Source organism: Neopsephotus bourkii, unplaced genomic scaffold (assembly GCF_033783945.1).
Source record: "Neopsephotus bourkii isolate Nb327-2 ecotype Australia unplaced genomic scaffold, CSIRO-AGI_Nbou_v1 NB_1632, whole genome shotgun sequence".
Classification (NCBI taxonomy): domain Eukaryota; kingdom Metazoa; phylum Chordata; class Aves; order Psittaciformes; family Psittacidae; genus Neopsephotus; species Neopsephotus bourkii.
Window position 1 is genome coordinate 1,135,885 of NW_026902107.1, and position 21,477 is coordinate 1,157,361.

Consider the following 21,477-nt stretch of genomic DNA (forward strand, 5'->3'; position numbering starts at 1 on the left):
CTCCTTCCCAGGGAAGCAGGACTGGGCCCTCCGCTTCCAACGGGATGCCCATGCCTCGAGTCCGGTGCGAAGGCCTGGGGCCAGCTGTGCTCCAGCTGTGCACGGGGCGGGCTGTCAGCGAGGTGTCCGTCGGCGCTGCTGGGTGTGAGTGCATGCGGTACCTGTGGGCAGGCGAGCGCGGGTGCGGGTGGCCAGGAGCGGAGCTTCCAGGGTCCGTCCTGCCAAGCGTCCGCTCAGAACTTGCCTTGCTTTAGCTTGTCGATGTGGTACGTGAGCTTCAGGGCTGGGCCCAGCTTCAGCCCCATGTACTTCATCATCATGTCACTCCGCAGCAAGAGCAGGGCTTTCCCGTCGATCTCCTGCAAGGAAGGGAAACGACAGCACTTGTGAGTGACCCTGTAAGCACCAACCCTGCCCAGGCTGCGGTTCTATGGTTCTGGTCTGAAGGTGTGAGGATGCTTCACCTCCCAGTCCCGCTGCAGTGCTCAGGCTGAGCAGCATCCTCCCTCAAGCAGAGGGGACGGGGCTGGGAAACAGACACTGCAGGGAATTGAGGTGAGTGGGGCCCAATGCTCCGCAGTGCTGCCAGGTCTCCTGCCTGATGCTCTGGGATGCTCTGTTCCCTGGGATGCTCTGTTCCCTGGATGGTGGATTCCTGACTAAGCTGGGGATGGGGATGGGGCAGCTGGGTTGTGCGGTAGCTGGAGCCAGAGGTTACGAGCCCCAGCCCTGCAACCTCCCTTGAGGTCACTGAAAGGCTCCCTTGAACAGGAGCAGCAGAACTGGGACTGGTTTGAGCCTGGGTTAGGAGAAATTGGGATGCAGAGGTGCCAAAATGCAGCTGGAATTGTACAAACTCCATGTTTGCAGCTGTTTTACGCACCAGAGCCTTGGGAGGCTCCTGTTACAGGGAACAGGGGAGCTCGGCAGCAGTGCACTCAGTGAATCCCACTTGGAACACGTTTCTTCCCTGGGGAAATTTGCCATGATGGGGACATGAAGACTCCAGGATGAACAGGGGCTGTGCTGGCAGCACTGGGGCTCCAACCCAGCCGAGAGCCGAGCCCTCCATGGGCACCCTGGAGCTTCAGCTGGGCTGAGATGTGCTCCCCTTGGCAGCTGCTGGGTCAGGGGATCCAGCCCCTGATCCGGAGCAGGCCTTGTGAGGATGCTCTCCTTGGCCCTCACTCCAGTACAAAGCGCTGCCGTTCCTCTGGCTCCTGGACCACCCCATCCCGTACGTCACACGCGTGTGCACACGCACGCACATGGATGCACTCACATGTTTCCGGAAGAGATCCGCGTGGGGTCCCAGCTGCGGGTCCGCCTCCCGGATGAACTGCATCACCTCCTCCACGGTCCAGGACGAGGGATCGCGCCCGCCCGGCCGGGACACGTCCCTGGCTCCCAGGTACCTCTCTGAACCTGGTCAGGGGGCAGACAGCGGCCGTCACCCGGGGCTCCTGCAGCATCGCTCCAGCCCTGCCGCATCCCCCGGGTACCGCTTGGGCTGCCCAGGCCACAGCCTTGTTCGCCTTCCTTTTACACCGAGCCCCTTTCCCTGCTCTAAACCCCTTTGCCTCCCTCCAGCTGGGTTTGCCCCTGCCATTCCCACCGCTCCATCCCAGCTGCTGATGGTTCCCGCTGCCACAGGGAGTGATTCTCCATTCCCACATCCCCCCCCTCCCCGAGCACCACTTCTCCCCTTGCTCCCCCGCTCCAAACACCTCCTCCAAGCACACCTAACACGGCAAAGCTGGTTCATGTTTCCATGGCTGCATTGATGGGCTGAGCCCACATGGCGAGTTCTGTTGGCTCAAAGCTAACACAAGCCTTGCTCCCTGCATGGGCACATCCCATGCTTTTGGCTCCCTGTTTCAAGCACGGCTGTGGGGGGGCAGCTGAGGGATGGAGGCAGCAGCAGCCTGAGCATTTTAGAGGCTTTTACTGATGCTATGCACAGAAAGAACAACTTCTTCCACCACCACCTGCCTCTGTACATGGTGCACAGCTCTCCCCCCATCTCCCCTGCCCAAACAAGCCCCATGCACCCACCGCAGCTCCAGCCTCACCCGGCCGCTCTCCCTGCCCATTCCCAATCCATTCCTCCTCGACTCAGCCACCAATTCACTGCTTTGCCCCTGCTTGCCAGTCCAGCTCCCTTCCACTGACCTCCACGTCCACCTTGCACCATGCAGAACCCTGCAGCATCGCCACCCGCCCGCCTGCCTGTGTCTAGAGCCCCTGCCAACCCTGTGTCAGTGCCAGGGCCTCTGGTACTCGCTGGAGTTACAAAGGTGTAACTGGAGTTAGAAAAGCCCTTTACTGCCTAAGTTACAAGCGCAGGGCTGGCTTCTTAACTCTCTTACCCCCAGAGCTAAGCCTACGCAAGGCAGAGGAGCTGCCCTGGCTGAGGCTAGAGGGTTGGTGCAGGTGCCTGTATCCTGGCAGGCGATAGTCTCTGGAGCTCCTGCTGTGGCTGGATGCATTGACAGAGTTCAAGGCAGAGTCCATGGGGTCCAGGCGAGGCTCCAAGGGCCCTGGGAGGCCATCTCCCAGGACAAAGGTTTCACCTGGAACGCACCAAGCTGCAGTCAGTGCACCCGCTCGCCACGCACGACGCTACCGCTCGCCCGGCACCGCCTGCTGGTGGTGTTCTGGGAAGCACAGGCACTAAACCAGGCTCTGCCCAGCCCCTGCCTGGTGAGTGCCAGGCCAACCGGTTGGCAGTGGGGTTGGTGGTACCCAGGCCGCAGCACCGGCTCTGTTGGCATCACTCTGGTAATGGGGGCATCACTCTGGTAATGGGGGCATCACTCTGGTAATGAGGGCATCACTCTGGTAATAAGGGCATCACTCTGGTAATGGGGGCATCACTCTGGTAATGGGGGCATCACTCCGGTAATGGGGGCATCACTCTGGTAATGGGGGCATCACTCTGGTAATGAGGGCATCACTCTGGTAATGGGGGCATCACTCTGGTAATGGGGGCATCACTCTGGTAATGGGGGCATCCTCTGGTAATGGGTTGGTGGGTGGTAATGGGGGCATCACTGGTATGGGGGCATCACTCGGTAATGGGGATCCTCTGGTAATGGGGGCATCACTCTGGTAATGGGGATCACTCTGGTAATGGGGGATCACTCTGGTAATGGGGGCATCACTCTGGTAATGTGGGGGCATCACTCTGGTAATGGGGGCATCACTCTGGTAATGGGGGAATCACTCTGGTAATGGGGGCATCACTCTGGTAATGGGGGCATCACTCTGGTAATGGGGGCATCACTCTGGTAATGGGGGCATCACTCTGGTAATGGGGGAATCACTCTGGTAATGGGGGCATCACTCTGGTAATGGGGGCATCACTCTGGTAATGGGGGAATCACTCTGGTAATGGGGGCATCACTCTGGTAATGGGGGCATCACTCTGGTAATGGGGGCATCACTCTGGTAATGTTCCCAGCTCTGGGTTGCAGTCCTGGGTCCTTACTGCTGCCAGAGGCCCTCATGCAGGGCACTGCAGGGGAGCGCTGCCTGTTCTGGATGCCAACAGCACAGGGCTCACACAACAGCCCCGAGCAGGGGAGGATGCTCCCCGAGGGGTCAAGCAATGCACATCACCGGCCTTAGCGTGCAAGGTAACGGAGCGGGCGGTTGGGACTCTCTTTAGTGGGACTCATGCAGAGCAGGAGGCTCCTCTGAGCAGCTCAGTCACGGCCAGGCAATGCTCTCACACCACACTAAGCCCCTGGCCCCCAAAACAAGGTGCTGGTGACCATAGCTCACCCCCTGACCTCCTGCTGGGCTCGTGTCCATTCCCTAAGTCACTGACAGCTCCCTTTGCTGGACACACAGAGCACGGACAGGGCAGGGGGGCAGAGGGCTCTCCCTGGCTGGGGGTCCCAGTGCATCCTCACCATCCCATGCAGAAACACATCTCATTTTCATCTGTCGGTGGCAGCATTGGGATGGAGCTGTCTGAGCCAGCAAGATCCCCCTTTGCTGTTACCCTGCGCTGGCTCCATCCTAGGACCATGAGGTTGTAGATTTAACTATGGCACAACCAAGCCTCAGTGCAGGTGGATCTGATGCCTCAGGAGTCACCCTCAGACACCTGAGTGCTTCATTATGAACAATGAAATACCTGCCTTCATTATGAACAATGAAATACCATGCAGCACAAGAGGATCGATAAGAGGCTCCTGCAGCAAGGCTGGGCCAGTGCATCCCGCTGGGAGCTGGAGCTCCTCTCCCAGCACCCCCAGAGGCAGCTCATGGCCCTGAGCTGCTGCCCCTCAGACCCCATGGAAGGGGATGAGGAAGAAGAAACCTGAGCAACCCCAGCCAGGCCCTGGGCTTCTTCCCTGGGGCTTCCCGGACCACAGGAGCAGCAATGAGAGCAAGCAGGGAGCACAGTGCAGCTGCACTGACCTGGGATGGCGATGAGGGTGAGGAGGTGATGCTGCAGCCCAGGGGGCCTGAAGCTGCTGAGATCACAGAACCAGTGCAAAATCATGGAATGGGTTGGGTTGGAAGGGACCTTAAAGCTCCTCCAGCTCCAACCCCTGCCACGGGCAGGGCCCCCTTCCACTGGAGCAGCTTGCTCCAAGCCCCTGTGTCCAACCTGGCCTTGAGCACTGCCAGGGATGGGGCAGCCACAGCTTCTCTGGGCACCCTGTGCCAGCGCCTCAGCACCCTCACAGGGAAGAGCTTCTGCCTAAGAGCTCAGCTCAGTCTCCCCTCGGGCAGGTTCAAGCCATTCCCCTTGGCCTGTCCCTACAGGCCCTTGTCCCAAGCCCCTCTCCAGGTTTCCTGCAGCCCCTTTAGGTACTGGAGATCCCTCTTGCCCAGCGCACTGGGAATTAAGGGAAGCAGATGTGAGGTTCTCACCCATGGAACTGCAGCTCTCCCTCTCCTGGGCTCTGCTCCTCTGCACTCGAGGCATTTCTGCCTTTCTTTGCTTTCAGGTCTCTGGGATGCTCTCAGAGCAGCAGCACATCCTTAACACCTCGCACACAACCAGCACTGATGTCAAGCTGTTATTCCCAGTGGCCTGTGCTCTGTGCTGGCCTGCACGGCTCCAGCTTCCCACCAGGACAGATGTGTTTTCATCTGCTCTCTGTGCATGGAAGGCGGTTTCCTGGCTTATGGCTATTCCTGAATAACTGTGAACCCTCCCTTCACTCCTGCTCCCCTTCCCCACCATCCCATTTCAGCACAAGGCTGGATGTAAAGCCAGCCCTGAGCTGGCTGCTCTGGCTCAGGGGAGGATGGAGATCCCCTGGCCCATGTCCACACTGTGGATGTGACTTCCACCCATGGGAGCTTCTTCATGGCAGGTGTATTTGGTCTCCTCTCCAACAGGGCAGTTTTGCTTTGAACCCAAACCACATCCATGAAATACCTGTGCAAAAGGGGCATGTCTGGCTCACAGGGAAGAGCAGAGACATGAGAGGGGCTGGTTGGGAGCCTCTGCACTGGTGGGGATGCTCAATCACAGCACGGTGCTGCAGGCATGCAAACAGGTCTGTGCTGCACACCTCCATCCTCAAGGAAACGCAGCACCCAATGTGGGGTGACAACAGCTACAGCTTCCAGGGAGATCCACGACGCTCACCCAGATGTGGTCAGGCAAATGTGGGCATGAAACTGCCTGGGAGGACCCCAAAGCTCACTGGGCACTTGCAGCCCAGAGCCCCCCCGTGTGCTGGATGGACCCCCTGAGTGTGAGCAGCAGGTCAGGGAGGGGATCCTGCCCCTCTGCTGTGCTCTGGGGACACCCCCCTGCAGCCCTGATCCAGCTCTGGGGCAGCAGCACAAGAGGGACCTGGAGCTGCTGGAGCGAGGCCAGAGGAGGCCATGGAGATGCTGCGAGGGCTGGAGCAGCTCTGCTCTGGAGCCAGGCTGAGAGAGCTGGGCTGGGGCAGCCTGGAGAAGAGAAGGCTCCTGAAGGGGAGACCTTAGAGCAGCTCCAGTGCCTAAAGGGGCTGCAGGAAACCTGGAGAGGGGCTTGGGACAAGGGCCTGTAGGGACAGGCCAAGGGGAATGGCTTGAACCTGCCCGAGGGGAGACTGAGCTGAGCTCTTAGGCAGAAGCTCTTCCCTGTGAGGGTGCTGAGGCGCTGGCACAGGGTGCCCAGAGAAGCTGTGGCTGCCCCATCCCTGGCAGTGCTCAAGGCCAGGTTGGACACAGGGGCTTGGAGCAAGCTGCTCCAGTGGAAGGGGTCCCTGCCCGTGGCAGGGGTTGGAGCTGGAGGAGCTTTAAGGTCCCTTCAACACAAACCAGGCTGGGATCTATGATCTGTGCACGCAGAAGGAATTTCTGCGCTCAGCTATTGACGATGCAGCTTGGGCTGCTGGGACCCCACGTGCACAGGTTCCTGTCACTGCAATGCTAAGGATCCAAAATTCACCCTCAGGAAATATTTAACTTAGCATTAAGACCCTGTCCTCTCCTGCTGTGAATGCCCCGTGATGCATTCATCAAGTATGTGATCGTGTTCTCACACGTGCTGATGATCACACATCTGAAGAAGAGGATGAGGCCATCCCACTGGGGAGCACTGCTTTGAGGGGGAGAGTTGAAGCTGCACCTTCATCCTCAGGTCACCTATTGCTGGCCTTGTGTTTGGCTGGGCTGCCAGTACTGCAGCAGTGCTGGAGGCTTCTTGGTAGGATCAACAAGAGCGACTTTGCATCATCTTAACCTACAAACACCCAGAGAAGAGCTCAGAACTGACACCTCCAGACAGGGGAGAGGGAAACAGGGTGAGAGGGGAACGATTCTTAGCCCTGTGACTCACCTGTAGCAAAAGCCAACACGCAGGGCACAGGATGCACTCAGGCATACACCCTATGCAGAACCCTCCTGCCTCCCTCCATACCCAGCTTCAGAGCGATGGGGACCTGGGTTATCCTGAGGCAGATTTGCTTACACAAACTGCTAGTTTTAAGTAAAAGCTTGCATTTAGAGCACTGGAGGAAACCCCACCAGGAGTGGGGAGAGGCAGGGAGCAGCTCATTAAAGTGCAATTAAACAGTGCTAGAGATTCAAGAGCGTGGTTTTACTGTGAAAGCACGGAGCGTGGCCACAAGCACCAATGTGATTTGCACAGCTCCTAAACTCCCATTGCTCCCAAGGAATGGCAGCCTTTGGAAAACACCTCCCCACTGTGCTGGAACTGCAGCTTTCCAGCAAAAAGCTCCATAAATGCCACCGGATGGGAGAGGAAAAACAATGTAAGAAGGAAGATCCCTCCTCAGCCTCCTGAGTGCTTGCCAAAGGCGTGCTGAATGCAGCTTCCCACTGCTGCTCACTGCCTTCAGCCTGGCAGGCTGGAAGCTGTTGAGGTCCTGTCACACTGCTGAAGGCAGAATGAGCTGTGCTGGGGAGCTCTCACTGTGAGAAGAGGAACCTCCTTGCCCAATACTCAATAGCAGAGTATTCCAGGCTCGTATTCTTACAATGCATCCTCTGAAATGCAGATGTGTCTGCTTGTACTTAAACATCGACCCAAGAGGATCACCACCCTCACGTGAAGGCTTTCTACCCACTGGTCTCTAGTGTTACAGGAGAGGATGCAGTACTCTGGGCATCCTGATGACACAACCCAAAGGCCAAGAGAGAATCAAACAGACTTTGAAGCAGTCTAAGAATCCACCTTGCAGACGACCTAACATAAGTTCCTCCTTGGAATTACCCATTACAGAAGCCTTCCCTCTCCACTGACAGCAGAATGTACAATACCACCTAACCAAGGCATCTTAATCATCAGAGCACATCACTGTGCTTCAAGAGAGGGCTGAGCACTGCATGTCCCACCTTCTGGTAGAGGAGTGGAAAGGCTTTACTAACAGTTAACCTAAGTGCAGTGGTTGATGTGCTGGAAGAGAATGTCAAGAGGACCACCAAGGGCATGTATCTAGTGGTGAGAAACAGACTGAGCCCCAGGGAACACTTTCTGACTGTGCTGGAATAGATGAGCTGGTCCCACACATCCCCTTGTCCTTCACTCCACCTACATAACCATCTTATTCCATGTAAATACCAAGGGCACTGCAAACTGTCCATTGCAGGGGCAAGTCCAGATCAGCTGCACTTAGGGAAGGGGTCAGTAATGCTGCAGAGCAGAGGGCACAGTGATGGATGGAGACTAAACAGGCTGAGCACATGCAAATCTGGGTTCAGCACCAAGCCCAGCAAGAACCAGGGACATGGTGATCTGAAGGCACAGCAACAGAGCACAAAGCCCAGCCAAGAGTCTCCAGCAGGTCTTAAGGGGCACATTACAAAGGATTGAGTAAAACCTTGGCAGATTCCACCATCAATTAAAAGGCTTCAGTAAGGTTAAATCTCCATAACAGTGTCTGCAGTTCAAACCAAAAGGGAAGGTGGCATTATTGAAGACTCAGGCTACCTGAACCCCCTGCATCTCCCACCTCCACATGCAAGGGACACCTATGGACCACACACCGCAGGGGACATCCCTGCAACTGCTTCTGCAGCACATCTGCACCAGCATTCCCTGATGGACACGGCAGGAAGCAGCAGCACTGTGGGATGTGATGTGACCTGGTTCAGCTGGTGGAGAACACGCTCCTGAGACCCTCCCTGCTACTTAGGAAGGATTGTGAGGAGCAAGATGGGATCCTGGGAAAGGGCAGCAGGCTCCTGGCCCTGCAGCTGCCCATCAGCATCTGTACAATACACTGCAGTAAACCAGCATGGAGAAACTGGGGGGAAGATCGACTGAAGCAGCTGGGCAGGTTTATGGCTGTTAATACCACGCACGGCAATGGAAGCTATAATAAGGGTAAGTTAAATCCCAGATTATGTGGTATTAGGTGATGACGATGAGGGTTAGATGGAATCCTCCCTGCTTTCCACATGCCTCACACAACTGCCTGGGCAACCTGCCTTGGGAGAGCATGGCTTCATTCCTACCTGAAACACCAAGCACTGACCCAGGCCAGCGACCAAGCAGATCAGACCTAAACCCAGGGCTCACTTTGCACTGCTGCATCCATGACAAGCCACTACAAACAGCCAGCTTTGGGAAGAGACGCTGTGCTCACCTTCCAAAGGGTGACGGTCATTCTTTGGTAACTTGGGGGAGAGAGGAGCACTGTATGGAGGGGAATCTTGGGAATAGCGCTTTGTACCCCGGCCTGGTCCCTGCAGAGTGCCGTCTAAGGAACTGCTTCTGTCTAGGAAAAGAGAACAAGCCCTATTTAGGAGTGGAGACTTGCTGGGAAACCCAGGCCTGCCAGAGTCACTCAGGATCACCAGCGTGGCTGCAGCCTGCTCCAGCACATCTGTCAGTGCTTAATGCTTTATCTTTGCTTTGCAAGTCTGATCAAAGGGTGGGGAGAAACCTAGCGAAGAATCTTAGCCACATCCTGCCATATTTCACCCCTGATGGACTCCATTCTGTTTCTCCTCTTTCTACCCCTCGGCTCGCCCTGTGCCATTCCTGCTCCTCCCCACTCTTCCCCTTTCAGATGTTTGGGAACACTTCAGTGCTGGATTAAACTGGACTCAATTTTCCATCTTTCCCCAAAGGAACCCCTCGAGAGCTGCCTCTGCTGCTCCTCTCCAAGTGCTTCCCAATGCCGGGGCTCTCTGCATGCAGCACGGCACAGCACCCCCGGCTGGGCTGGGAGATGCCTCTCTGCACAAAGTGTCAATGGGTGGATGAACACAGAGAATGGGAGCACCAACATGATGGGAACAGCAGCAAGGGAAGGGGTGCAGGAGGTGGCAGTGCATGACCTGCCTGCACAAGGCATGGTCAGCTGGGAAGCAATGAAAAGAGGTTACCTCCAGTCACTGCCTGCCCGCACGGGCCCCCAGTGCTGCTGGCTCTCCCCTTCCAGCTGCCCCAAACATGGGCCACATGTGGGAGCCTGCAGTGTTCCAGGTGGATGAATACGAGGAGCTGGAGCAGTCCCAGATGGTGGGGCAGGGCAGGAACGGTGCTGGAGGGGTGACAGAAACACGGTGGGGAGCGACTGGGGCTGACACCAATGGGATGCATCACGCCAAACACAGAACGAAGGTACAGGGGGTGGGAAGCAGCACGGTCACAGTTCAGTTGACTAAAGAGAAGTACAGAGGTAGGGAAAACTACCTGAATCCTTTGGGGAAATGAAAGAATAAGCTGCTTATACTGAGGCTTTAGGACTCCAATATCATCAATATCATCAGTCTCATCAATAAATCACTGTATTATTATGCCTAAACTGTATTGTGTAACATTACCTAAAGGGGACCTGCAAGAAACCTGGAGAGGGGCTTGGGACAAGGGCCTGTAGGGACAGGCCAAGGGGAATGGCTTGAACCTGCCAGAGGGGAGACTGAGCTGAGCTCTTAGGCAGAAGCTCTTCCCTGTGAGGGTGCTGAGGCGCTGGCACAGGGTGCCCAGAGAAGCTGTGGCTGCCCCATCCCTGGCAGTGCTCAAGGCCAGGTTGGACACAGGGGCTTGGAGCAAGCTGCTCCAGTGGAAGGGGTCCCTGCCCATGGCAGGGGTTGGAGCTGGAGGAGCTTTAAGGTCCCTTTGACCCAAACCAGTCTATGAAACTATTAGAAAGACAAACACCATCCTCAGGACCAGTCCTTGTAGAAACACTTGGTGGCCAGGCTGAGATGAGAAACAAATGCTCTCTGGATACCTCTAACTGCAAACCTGCTCAGGCTCCTTCAGCAGACAGTCACCGAACCACAACAGATGGTGGTGCTTTCTAAAGGCTTGATCAGGTCTTGGTTTGGGTTCTTTTTAGAAGTCATATAAAGACACAAGGCTGGAGCTCAGTGTAAACTAATGGCAGGATAACCCAAAGCAGGTCTGTAGCGAGGGCCTCTTGATTTTAAAGAAGAAAATAAAGAAATGGAGACATACACAGAGCTGCCTCAGCAGTGTTGATGGGCAAAAATGCAACTACCTTCAGTTCAAAAGATGCCATAAACACCATGAATGTGTATCATCAGTGAGGAAATAACCTGGGAGAAAAGGACCCCAAACCCAAGTAGATAAATGTTCACTTTGGGAAGGATGCTGAGACCAAGCACATCATTTCCTGGAGATGAAAAGGAGCTGCTCAGAGGAGCTGCACACCCCACAGCATGGCGAGCACAGGGACAAAGGGAACATTTTAACCCATCCTGTCTTTTGACCCAGGGCAGAGGAAGAGGCAGGCCCACGTTTTCAGCTACAGAAGTAACAAGAGTGCGGGAATGAGTGAGAGGAAACTGTGCACAAAGGTAAAGACTGAGAAAAAAGGGTCCTTGCTTGGAAAAGATGGGCCAGCTTTGAGGTGCATTTCACCTCACCTGCCTTGGGAGGCTGGTGGGGAGGAAGAGGAGAACCTCTGCCCATGCCTGGGTTTGTGCTGCTGGCCACTGCCAGGCATCAGGATGGCCACCTTCACAGACAGTGAGTGTCTGCTCACCTCATCGCATCAAGGCAAAGTCCAGGCTCCCTTAGGATGCTGTGACTTGCACTGGCTGCTCTGGTACCTGCTCCCTGACTATGAGTGTGTCTACACAACCAGCTCAAGTGTCGATGCCTCGGTGACAACCAGTAAAGCAAATCCCCCGCTTCACTTCCAGTCACAGCCACGCTGAACACAGGGGCAGTGATACAAGAAACAAGACAGGAACAAAAATATACACCCTTGCCTAAGATGTGGAAGTCAAGTAACTGAATGCTTTCAAAGTGGGGACGTGAGGGTGCAGCAGAAGCCAAAATGTAACCTAAGAAAGAAGATGCACATGAAATCCTGAGCCTGCTGCAGCAGATTGTAACAGAACTGAGGGAGCTGCTGCTGGAGTGATGGGAACCGTGGTGTAAGCACTTGGAGAAGAAGGTGAAGAAACCATTTTGATGACAAACTGTTCCCATCTGACCTCAGCAGTGCTGCAGCCAGGCTTGTGAGAGGTGCTGAAGGATGGGGTAAGGAAAATACTGCAATTACATGTGGCGCACGCATCAGAGGGGACTGACCCAACAGCTTCCTTATCAAGGGAACACAAGGGATCTATCACACCAAGAAAGAATGATCAATCTCATTCACCTGGAACTCACCAAAGCATCTGATACGGATGAGATGGAGAGCATGAGCATTACCAGAAGCCTTGCTCATGCACAAACAGTTGACGTGAGGGGAGGAGCAGCCAGCAGAGCACTGAGCGAGAACACGAGGCTGCAGAGCACTTGCCAGTGAATCTTCCTGACGATCAGTCTGGAGCTCAGTGTCTTTTAACATTTCCATCAGTCACTTTGGCACACATCTCAGGGATTCACTGATGGAAGCTGCTGCTGCCTCCCCACAGCAGGACAGATGAAACAGCATTTGAAATGATGCAGAAAAAATCTGTATCATCTGGAGGTGAATCCAGAGCAAAACACAGATGTGCACTTGAAGCACTGTCCCATGAGCTGGGAACCTGCAGTTGGCAATAAGGGATCCATACCATTATGGACCAGGAGGGGTTGATCATCACCTGCTACAAGGACACAGCGACGAAAAGGGGTTTCCAGGGACATTGCTTGTGAACATGGAGGTGCCAGGGCTGTGGCACCAGGTCCACAGCAGCTCCTCCCCAGCGTGCTGTGCTCTGGGCACTGCACTGAACTCAAACCAACACTAGATGAGGAGAGCAGAGCCTTTCTTCCCAGGGCAGCCCAGCTGAGCTCCCCAGGATGATACAACTGCTCTGTAACTACTACAACAAGAAGAAGAACCAATTCAAGCTGAAGACACACAGATACCACATTGCTGGGAGTAAACCTGGGCTGGAAACTACAACACAGCTCCTAAAAATTCAGCAAAACCCCAGTGGAAAAGCAAAATCCCCCACTCCAGAGCTCATTAAAGCAACACTGCACTTTGTGGTGCCTGTAGTAACGGGACCCTGGGCTCAGAGGTCCAGGTCTCTCCAGTCCTCCAGGTTTTCTGATGGCTCCAGATCATATACCTGCTCACATCATCTCACAGCCCACCCCTCTTCCCATTCACAGCAATCAACTTCCCACTTCCTTGAAAACCTACTGTTTCCTGATGTACAACTTGACCTATTCCCCTTACTTCCATGGTTATGCAGGACAGAATCCCAAGATGCAGCTCACCTAAGGGCTGCTGCAGACCTTCCTTCTGCCCCAAGCACATGCATGAACTCTCCACAGACCCACAGTGGTGCTCCTGTAAAGCCAGTTTGTTCTGGGAACTGAGCTCCCAGTCCTAACCAGTGACTGCTGGAAGAACCAGCCCCACTCAGGCACACGAGCATCTCCACTGCAGAGGGAACAAGGCAGGACACACAGAGCTGAGGGCGAGACCAATCAACACTTGGCACGATTTAAGCTGATGTACAACCACATCCTCGTTCTTCCATCACCAGCCCTAACCCCCCATCAGAAGCCACAGGGATTGTAGATAACAACCTTTATCACCTTCTTCAGGTGCTTGAGAGAGGTGCTAGATGCTCAGATGCCCAGCAATCCCTGAGACATCAGCATGAGCTGCAGCACTAGGTGTTACTGCTTCTCTGGACTGGTTAATCTTCCTTTAATCCCTGCAGACACTCTAAGGACAAGCTCAGGAAGGGATGGTCTCAGCATCATGTTGTATCTGGTGCTCTAACTGAGCTGCCCTGGACTCTGACTTTGCTCTTTTAACCTTTCCACCCTGCCAGGCAGCCCAGCACAGACATCACTGACACCTCATGGGGGCTCGAAGCCACGTGTGTGAGCTACAGGACCTTGCCCATCCAAGCCTGCTACCATGCCCAGACCCAGTCCTATTCCTCCCATTCTGGTTTTGCTCTATCTCATGACCACAGGATAATTCCCCACTGGAACACACGGATTTCTTCTGAGGGCTCCCTGGTAACCTCTAGTCCCAGGAATCAGACAGCTCCTGTACTTGCCACAGTAGCCAACCCACTTCTATAGCTCCTCTTCCTATAGCACAGCACAGCTCCCTGCCCCTGGCACTGCTGCTCCAGCCTGCAGGCAGCTCATGAGCCATGGAGGAAGCAGAGGACAGTGACTCCAAGGTCCTCTTTAGACTCTTGCTAATCCCCCACCCTGAACTTGGGTGCTTTGTGAGCTGCTGTGGCCCCTAAGCTTCACCCTTAGCAGCTTCTACTTAAACAGTTCTCTATCAGTGTGTATCCTTTTATGCTTTTCTCACCAGAGTCTTAATTATCCAAAGGATTAACTTTGGAAAGCCCTCAAACAGCACAACATCTATTTGCTGACTTGGGGGCAGAAAGACAGGGGAGGAAGCAATGAGAGGAGATCAGAACAAGATACTTGTTAGCTACTAAAGAGATAGCTTCTATCCTCTCCAGGACCAGCATTCCTATAGGAGCAGCTCCTCCAGAGCCCCATGGCCAGTCTGGGGAGGCAGCTTCCACCCCAGGGGCTGCTGCCACTACACTGCACTGTGGGGAAAACCACTGGTCTTATTTTCCACTGCATTTGCTTAAGAGCACTTCTGCGGCCTTATGATTTGTGTTGTGGCATGAAATATCCTGCCAGGGTGTGTTGCTTCACCATGGTGAAAGGTGGTTCCTTTCCATGCTATGGAAAACAAAGCCACCTATGCCTCTGATTGCTGAGCATGCCTCATCCCGGAACGGGCCATGCGCCCACCAAGGGCTGGATGTGCTGTCTGCTGGGAGGGGTTCACAGCCAGCGTGGAAAGTGCTCTGCTGGCTTTTAATTCCATTCCTAATTACAGTTTGCATGCTCTTTGACTTCACACACAGTCCTTCAGCTTAACTCCTAACTGGGTGAAGTCACTCTAATCAGATTACAGGAAGCAGGAAGGGCTGGGGGAACAAGGAGAGGAGGGAAGACAAGGAGACAGCACGGATGAGCGGAAACCTACAGGCAGAGATGGAAATCAGGCCGAGGGGCAGCAAACATGGCACCTTGAACCCTGCCCTCAAAGAGAGCCCTGGGGGTGTGTGCATGACACCAGGTGTGATGCAATGAACCCTGCAGGGAGGGCTCTGACACTCAGCCTGCCTCCTGACATCAACTCTGCGTTAGGACACGGGGCACCTGAGGGTCCCTACGACGCCAACCCCCCCCAGCTCCTACCTGGTAGATACCTGTCGTGGTCGTACTCGTGTGAGCGCTGCATGTGGCTGTTCTGAGTGAAAGGCTGGTTCCCAAAGAGGTTGTCACTGCGAAGATTGTGGCAGAGCTTCTCCAGGAAGCGGAGGACGTAGGTGATACTGTTTACTGCTGGCAGGTTCAGAGTGTGCTGTTCCCGATCAAACACAGCTGGAGACAGAAACAAACAGAGCCCAACACGTAAACCCCCAGCAAAGGCAGGAGGCTACGCCCAGGGCTGCACAGCCAGCTTCTGTATCTCAGCATCGCTGGTCTAGACTAGAGCAAACAAAAGCCACTGCCTTCCCCTGGCTGAGCGCTGGGACAGGCTAAAACCAGTCTGCTGCACCCAGCAGCAGGGATGGGGCTGCAGGGCTGGGATGTTGCGTTCCAGGGCATAGGAAGGCATTCAAAGAGGGGCCTGCACTCCCTGTGTCCAGGGCTTCAAACAGGATGACACCCTGGGCATTGCCTGTCTCCACGTCAGTGCTGACACTCCCACCCGTTCTGCCTCCTCCCAGGGCTCGGGCAGGGGTTGGGGATGGAGGGTGAAGTGTTAACGCTGCCCAGGCCGACGGCAGGGCCACACACTGCCTTCTCCAGCACTTGTGCCCAGAGGCCACACTAAACTGCTCTGGGTCAGCCACCAGCTGCTGCTGCTTCACTGGCACAGATGTTTGGCAAGAAAGAGAAGACAGAACTCTTCTGTCTGCCCTGCACCAGGCTTCAGGAGAGGCATCTTCCAACGACTGAACTCTTGCAATGACATCTCCGAAGGCAAAGTGCTGCAGGCCAGTTCTCACCTGAGATGACCTCTCCCCCGTGGCCTTGCTTTAAGAAGGAGAAGACTGTTTTCTGATGATAAGCACAATCAATGCAGGCCTGTACTGCTTGCTGCAGGACAACAGAAGCTCGAGCAGGTCCAAAATGGTCCGGCAGCTGCTGAACTTTCTTCTTGTCTAGGTGGGGCCCAGTGCTGCCATTCTTGTTCAAGTAAATGCAAACTGCCAAGATGAGAAACGTGTTTGCCATTAACCCACTCAAGAAAGCAAGAAACAGATGCCTAAAATCCAACATGAGAGATGCTGAGATCTTAAGGCTGTCAAATCGCTCGCAAAGGGGAATCCACCACAACTGCCTGTCTGCATCCTAACAGTGGAGCCACTTACAGAGGGCAATCCGAAGTCTTCCTGCCTCTCACTCATCTTCCACACTGTCCCTGTCCCTCTTACACTCTCCCCTGCAGCCAGGCTCCCAAAGACAGGCTGCAAAGGGGTTCCTGTGCCAGCCAGGGAAGGTGGCTGTGATGACAAAGGAGACGAAGGAGTGCAGCCCCTGCTCTTTAGGGTTCTTTAGGGTCCTCTGAAAACTGGCCACTCACTGTGGAAACAGAGGGCTCAGCCTATCCAGTGCCTGACCAACCATACAAAAAGCAGCTTTGCACTAAGCCTTCCTGCCCAGATTCATCTCCAGTGCAACTCACAGCTGTAGCAGAGCACACACTCTGCACTGCCATTCCTGCTCCTGCCCTGCTCCCTCCTGTCCCTATTTGCCTGGACATCCTGAAGCTGAACAGATCATGGCCACTGCTGCTCAGCACTTGTTCTGCATCCTGCTGTAGGGTCAGCAGCCATGCCTGGCATGGTCTGGGAGAGCTCACACCCTGGGCCCACAAGAGATGCTGCACACCAAACTGCCTCTGGGCCATGAAAAGAGCCCTTTGAGAGCTGCAGAATCACCATGAACATGCAGGGAAAGGGGTCCCTGCACTGGAGAGATGGACTTGCAATCTCCTACAGCTTCGTTATTTCAAAAACAGAGAGAAATGAACAGCTGATCTGAACCCCTGGGCTCTCTTTTCCTCCCTTCCATCTCAGGCCAGCCTTTCAGGAATTGCAGTGGCCGCTGGTTACAAGGTTAGGAAGGAACAGGAGTACCTCAGTGTGTCGCTTTCTGACCAATGCAGCTCCTAACGTGGAGAATGTGGTTCAAGACCCTTACCTGTGGGAGCCTGCATGGCAGAGCTGGGGACTGTAGCAGCGTCCTGGGGCACAGTGCTTGTGTCTGGTTCTGGGGTACTGGTGGTTGGAGAGGTGGGTGCTGGGTTCAGCAATGTCCTAGGTTTCCTCTGCAGAAAAAGAGGAGATATTTCTCCTTTTACCCCTGCTCTCCTTTACTACCCATGATCACTACACTCTCTCCTCTGCATCCAACAGACACGGCACTGTGGAACATGACACACTTCTGATGGTGATGACGGGGAGTCTGAAGAGCCTAGTAATCAGTAGGTGTGCATTTTAAACACCACAATCCTCACAAAATAACAAGCCTGAGATCTGCCACCTTTGCTTGACTCAGACCAGCTACAGACTAACTACACACGATGGACCCAAGAGCTTATTCCACCATTTGGCCATCCTGTCATGATCACAGCATCTGCCATGCTACCTTCACAGCTAATGCAGCTCCAAAGACAGAGTTTCTTGATGGAAATGATCTTTAGGACACAGACATTCTCTACAGCTCTGGGGCTGGACTCTGAGGGATACTCCCAGCCCACATACCCCTCTGGTCTCCTACTTGCTGCAGTCATACAGCCAGAGGCTGAGACAAACGTGCACAAACACACGCATGCACCATCCCATGGCAGAACTTGCAGCACCTGCTTTTCACCCGCCTGCATCAGCATCAGCTTTTACCTTACTGCCAGGCTTGGGGCCTCTCTTTCTGGGGAATTTCAAAGGCTCCACTGACTTGGAGGGTGTAGGCATGGGGTGATGGATTAGCGCTTTGGTCGTTCGACCACGCTTCTTCCCTGTTTTGCGACGCCTTTGCCCTTGTTGATGCCCCAAACCAGTCTTTGTGCTACTGTGCATGCTAGGTTTCTCCGAGTTTACTTCGGAGGCAGGTAAAGGGCTCTTTGGAATCACAACTGAAATAAAAAGAGAAAAAGCAAATAGAATTAAATCAGGCGAGAATGAAAACAAGAGCAGCCTCCATCTTTATACAGCGTCACATGGGAAAACCTGGAGCGTTCGCAGCCCCCTAGACGGAGGCTCCAGCTTTCCATGCCAGGATAAAAACCAAAGGCACTGATCCTGCTTCAGTGCTCGAGCTGTGGGATGTGGCTGGGCTGAGCTCCTGAAGGATCATGCTTTCAGCCATACCTTCCTTCCTGAAAATACCTGGCACCTACACCTCTTCCTGCTGCAAGTGGTGACCTGCCAATGACCATGTAGAATGCATGGAAAGCATTCCTAGGGGAAGGATCAGTCAAGACCTGCCTGATAGTCCAGAGCCAGTGCTGTGCTGGAAATCCCCTCTCCCAAGGCAGAAATCACATTTGCTCTGTCCCTGAAGGACCAGTGAATGCAGTGATGGTACCAGCTCCATCCCTGATGCTCTCGAGGACTGGAATCCTGTCCCTCAGTATCAGCTCATCTCATCTGGATCTGCTGTCCTGCTCCTCTCCCACACAGCCAGAGGTAAGGAGGTGCCAGCATAGGCTCTGCTCCTTCTTATGTTCTCATGCTTGCCATGACAAAACGAGGTTTCTGGTCCAAAAATCCCCTAATTTGGTCATTCACCTCTCCCAAGTCCTGCTAAAGGCTGGAGGTGAGCTGGCCCAGCTCGGCGGACCAGTATTCCCTTTAAACTCCTGCTAAAAGGAAACAAACCCAAACCCTCTCAGGTTTTATAGAATCATAGAATAGTTTGGGTAGGAAAGGACCTTAAGATCATCCAGTTCCAACCCCCTGCCATGGGCAGGGACACCTCACACTAAACCAGGTCACCCAAGGCTCTGTCCAACCTGGCCTAGAACACTGCCGGGGATGGAGCATCCACAGCTTCCCTGGGCAACCCATTCCAGTGCCTCACTGCCCTTACAGTAAAGAACTTCTTTCTTATATCCAATCTAAACTTCCCCTGTTTCAGCTGGAACCCATCACCCCTTCTCCTATCACTACAGTCCCTAATGAAGAGTCCCTCCCCAGCATCCCTATAGGCCCCCACCAGACACTGGAAGCTGCTCTGAGGTCTCCACGCAGCTTCTCTTCTCCAGGCTGAACAGCCCCAACTTTCTCTCCATACAGGAGCTGCTCCAGCCCCTGAGCATCCTCGTGGCCTCCTCTGGACTTGCTCCAACAGTTCCGTTTTGAAACATGCACAGTGAGCATCAGGATGCCTTGTGTCTCCAGGCTGGAAACCTCGTTGTGTATTCAGCATGGGGGCTCTGAATGTCATGAACCCCCACTTTTAAAGCAAGGGTCTTTCTAGTGAAGGAGAAAATCTTGGCCAAGGAAGATTTGGTGCCAGACCACTTTGGCTGCAGTGAGAAACATCACCCTAAAGGTGCAGGATCAAACACTGCTGAACTTAGAGCAAAGGGAAAGCTGGGCACCACGGACTGGGCTCTCAGTCACTGAGGGGTTAGCTTAAACCAGAGTTCTGAGCTTCCTGCACAAACAAAGGGACCTGACAGAGAAGACTTCAGGGTCCGTTTCCTAACACCAACACATCCCTCACCCGTTGATACACGGCACTGGGACTCATTGTTACATACAGAAGACTGTGAAGTTGCCATCCACACTTTGAGTGTCAGCCAGTACTAGAAACTCATCAGCTTATCTCAGGCTTATCACAGTCTGAAGAAGACAAAAGTATATGCTTGGGATAAGAATACAAAGCCAAAACATGTAGGAAAATATGGAAGAGTTGAAGATGGAGAACATTTCCTACCTTTCTCTCCGCTACACCAACTATTCCCCATTCACCAGCAGCTGCTGGACCACAACCCCCCAGATCCCCATTTTACATGCCAAGGGTACTGTACTCTCAGGTGCAGCCATAGCTCACCTCCTTTATCTCTAGGTACCAGTGATGACCACTACAGTGTCCTGAAACAAAAGGGGTGGTTTCTGAGAAGCCTGAACACACCATTCCTATCCACTTAAAGCACTATGAAGAACACTCTGTAGGCTACACATCCAGTGGCTCTTGGGTGCTCCAGGTGTCCTCTGTCCCATCTTCAGCATTGCATGGTCAGAAGCATGACTCAAAGAGGTGCATTAGAGACACATTTGAGATAAGCAAATCTGCCAGAGCTTGGGAAGCTTGTTGAGATCTGGCTGAATCCTTCCCTGGATGCAGCAGCTCAAACCGTGACATCCTGATGCTGGAGCTGGACAGGAACCAGAGCTCAGCGCCTGTCCAAGAGCAAGATGTGAAAGCTTCAAACCTCTGGATTCTCCCCAGAGCAGAGCCCATCATCACTGGCCATCATGTGCATGGCTGGGACACAAATACAGGCACTGGGAAGACTCAAGATGTGGCATGTCCTGAGCTCTCAGCAGGCGTGACAGACATAACGCAGGAGAAAAGGACAAGTGTGGAGACATGGGCTCCTTGCAAGGCCAGGAATAAAGAACAATCCTCCAAATCCTGGAATTTTAAATCCAGAATGCAATTATTCTGATAATTTAGTAATTCCTGCAGGGATTCCTGCTCTCCAGCCTCCAACATCTGCTTGAGCTAAGGCCGAAGGATCGGATCTATCTAATACAGTAATGCAGCGAGAGGAGCAAGCGCTGCATGGTTCAGCATGGTCTAGATGTTCTCATGACATCAACTCCCCAAAATGCACTTTCTTTTTACACAGGATTTGTCTGCTTTTGGCTACTGAAACTTGCTGCTGCCTTCACTGGAAGCCATGAGGTGCTTCATCTCCTGCTCCCCTCTCAGACCTCACTGCCCAGTAGGTACATGACAGCACGCACATGAAACTGTCCCTGAAACTGTGTCCTGCTCATCCTGACATGCAGGTTGGATTTTAATGCGTGCTTTGGGGCAGGACATCCCCAGGCACAGGAAGAACAGCAGCTATTTAAAGCTAAGGCAATGCCTTAGGTGTTTGTTGCACCTGAGAAAGGCTCTGAACACCCATCATGAGTGTCCCATTTGTTAAAGGCTTTGAAATCTGCAGGCTCTGGAGCAGCACTTTCCTTCCAGCAGTGCTTGGCTGAGCTCTGAGCACTGCAGCTGCCACTGCACATCCCTCAGGCACAAACTGTGGCATTTTTAAGGTTCTTTTCTTTACAAAACTAAACTAAATAAGGAAAAAAGTCTCCAAGAGGCACCGAGACACCAGCAAGTGCTGCTGCTTCTGCACAAGTCTCATGAGGCAGCATTCCTGAGTGCCCCAAACCACAGCCTGTATCCAGAGCAGAGGTTCTCCAGCCCTCCCAGCATCCTGGGAAAGGAAAGCAAAGAGTGTGGAGAAAACCACTCCTACCTTCAGATGCCAAATGATGGGTTCTGAGCTGCCTGGTGCTCCTTCAGGAGGGAGAACGTGG

At 54.0% G+C, this 21,477-nt stretch overlaps 1 protein-coding gene across 5 annotated transcripts in view; it reads right to left on the reverse strand.

Moving 5' to 3' along the window:
* Positions 1-109: 109 nt before the first annotated feature.
* The window catches only part of SCMH1 (Scm polycomb group protein homolog 1), a 58,593-nt gene continuing 37,225 nt past the window's right edge, over positions 110-21,477 (reverse strand). The window contains exons 9-16 of one of the 5 annotated variants that reach the window (XM_061373696.1): positions 17,824-18,056; positions 17,126-17,252; positions 15,928-16,128; positions 15,110-15,295; positions 9,075-9,206; positions 2,370-2,573; positions 1,283-1,425; positions 110-359 (exon numbers count right to left, since the gene is read on the reverse strand). In XM_061373696.1, coding sequence (XP_061229680.1) covers positions 234-359; positions 1,283-1,425; positions 2,370-2,573; positions 9,075-9,206; positions 15,110-15,295; positions 15,928-16,128; positions 17,126-17,252; positions 17,824-18,056 — 1,352 coding nt within the window. In that variant the 3' untranslated portion in view covers positions 110-233. The remainder of the gene's footprint in view (positions 360-1,282; positions 1,426-2,369; positions 2,574-9,074; positions 9,207-15,109; positions 15,296-15,927; positions 16,129-17,125; positions 17,253-17,823; positions 18,057-21,477) is intronic. The other 4 variants (XM_061373697.1, XM_061373698.1, XM_061373699.1 and 1 more) reach the window with 4 other exon arrangements.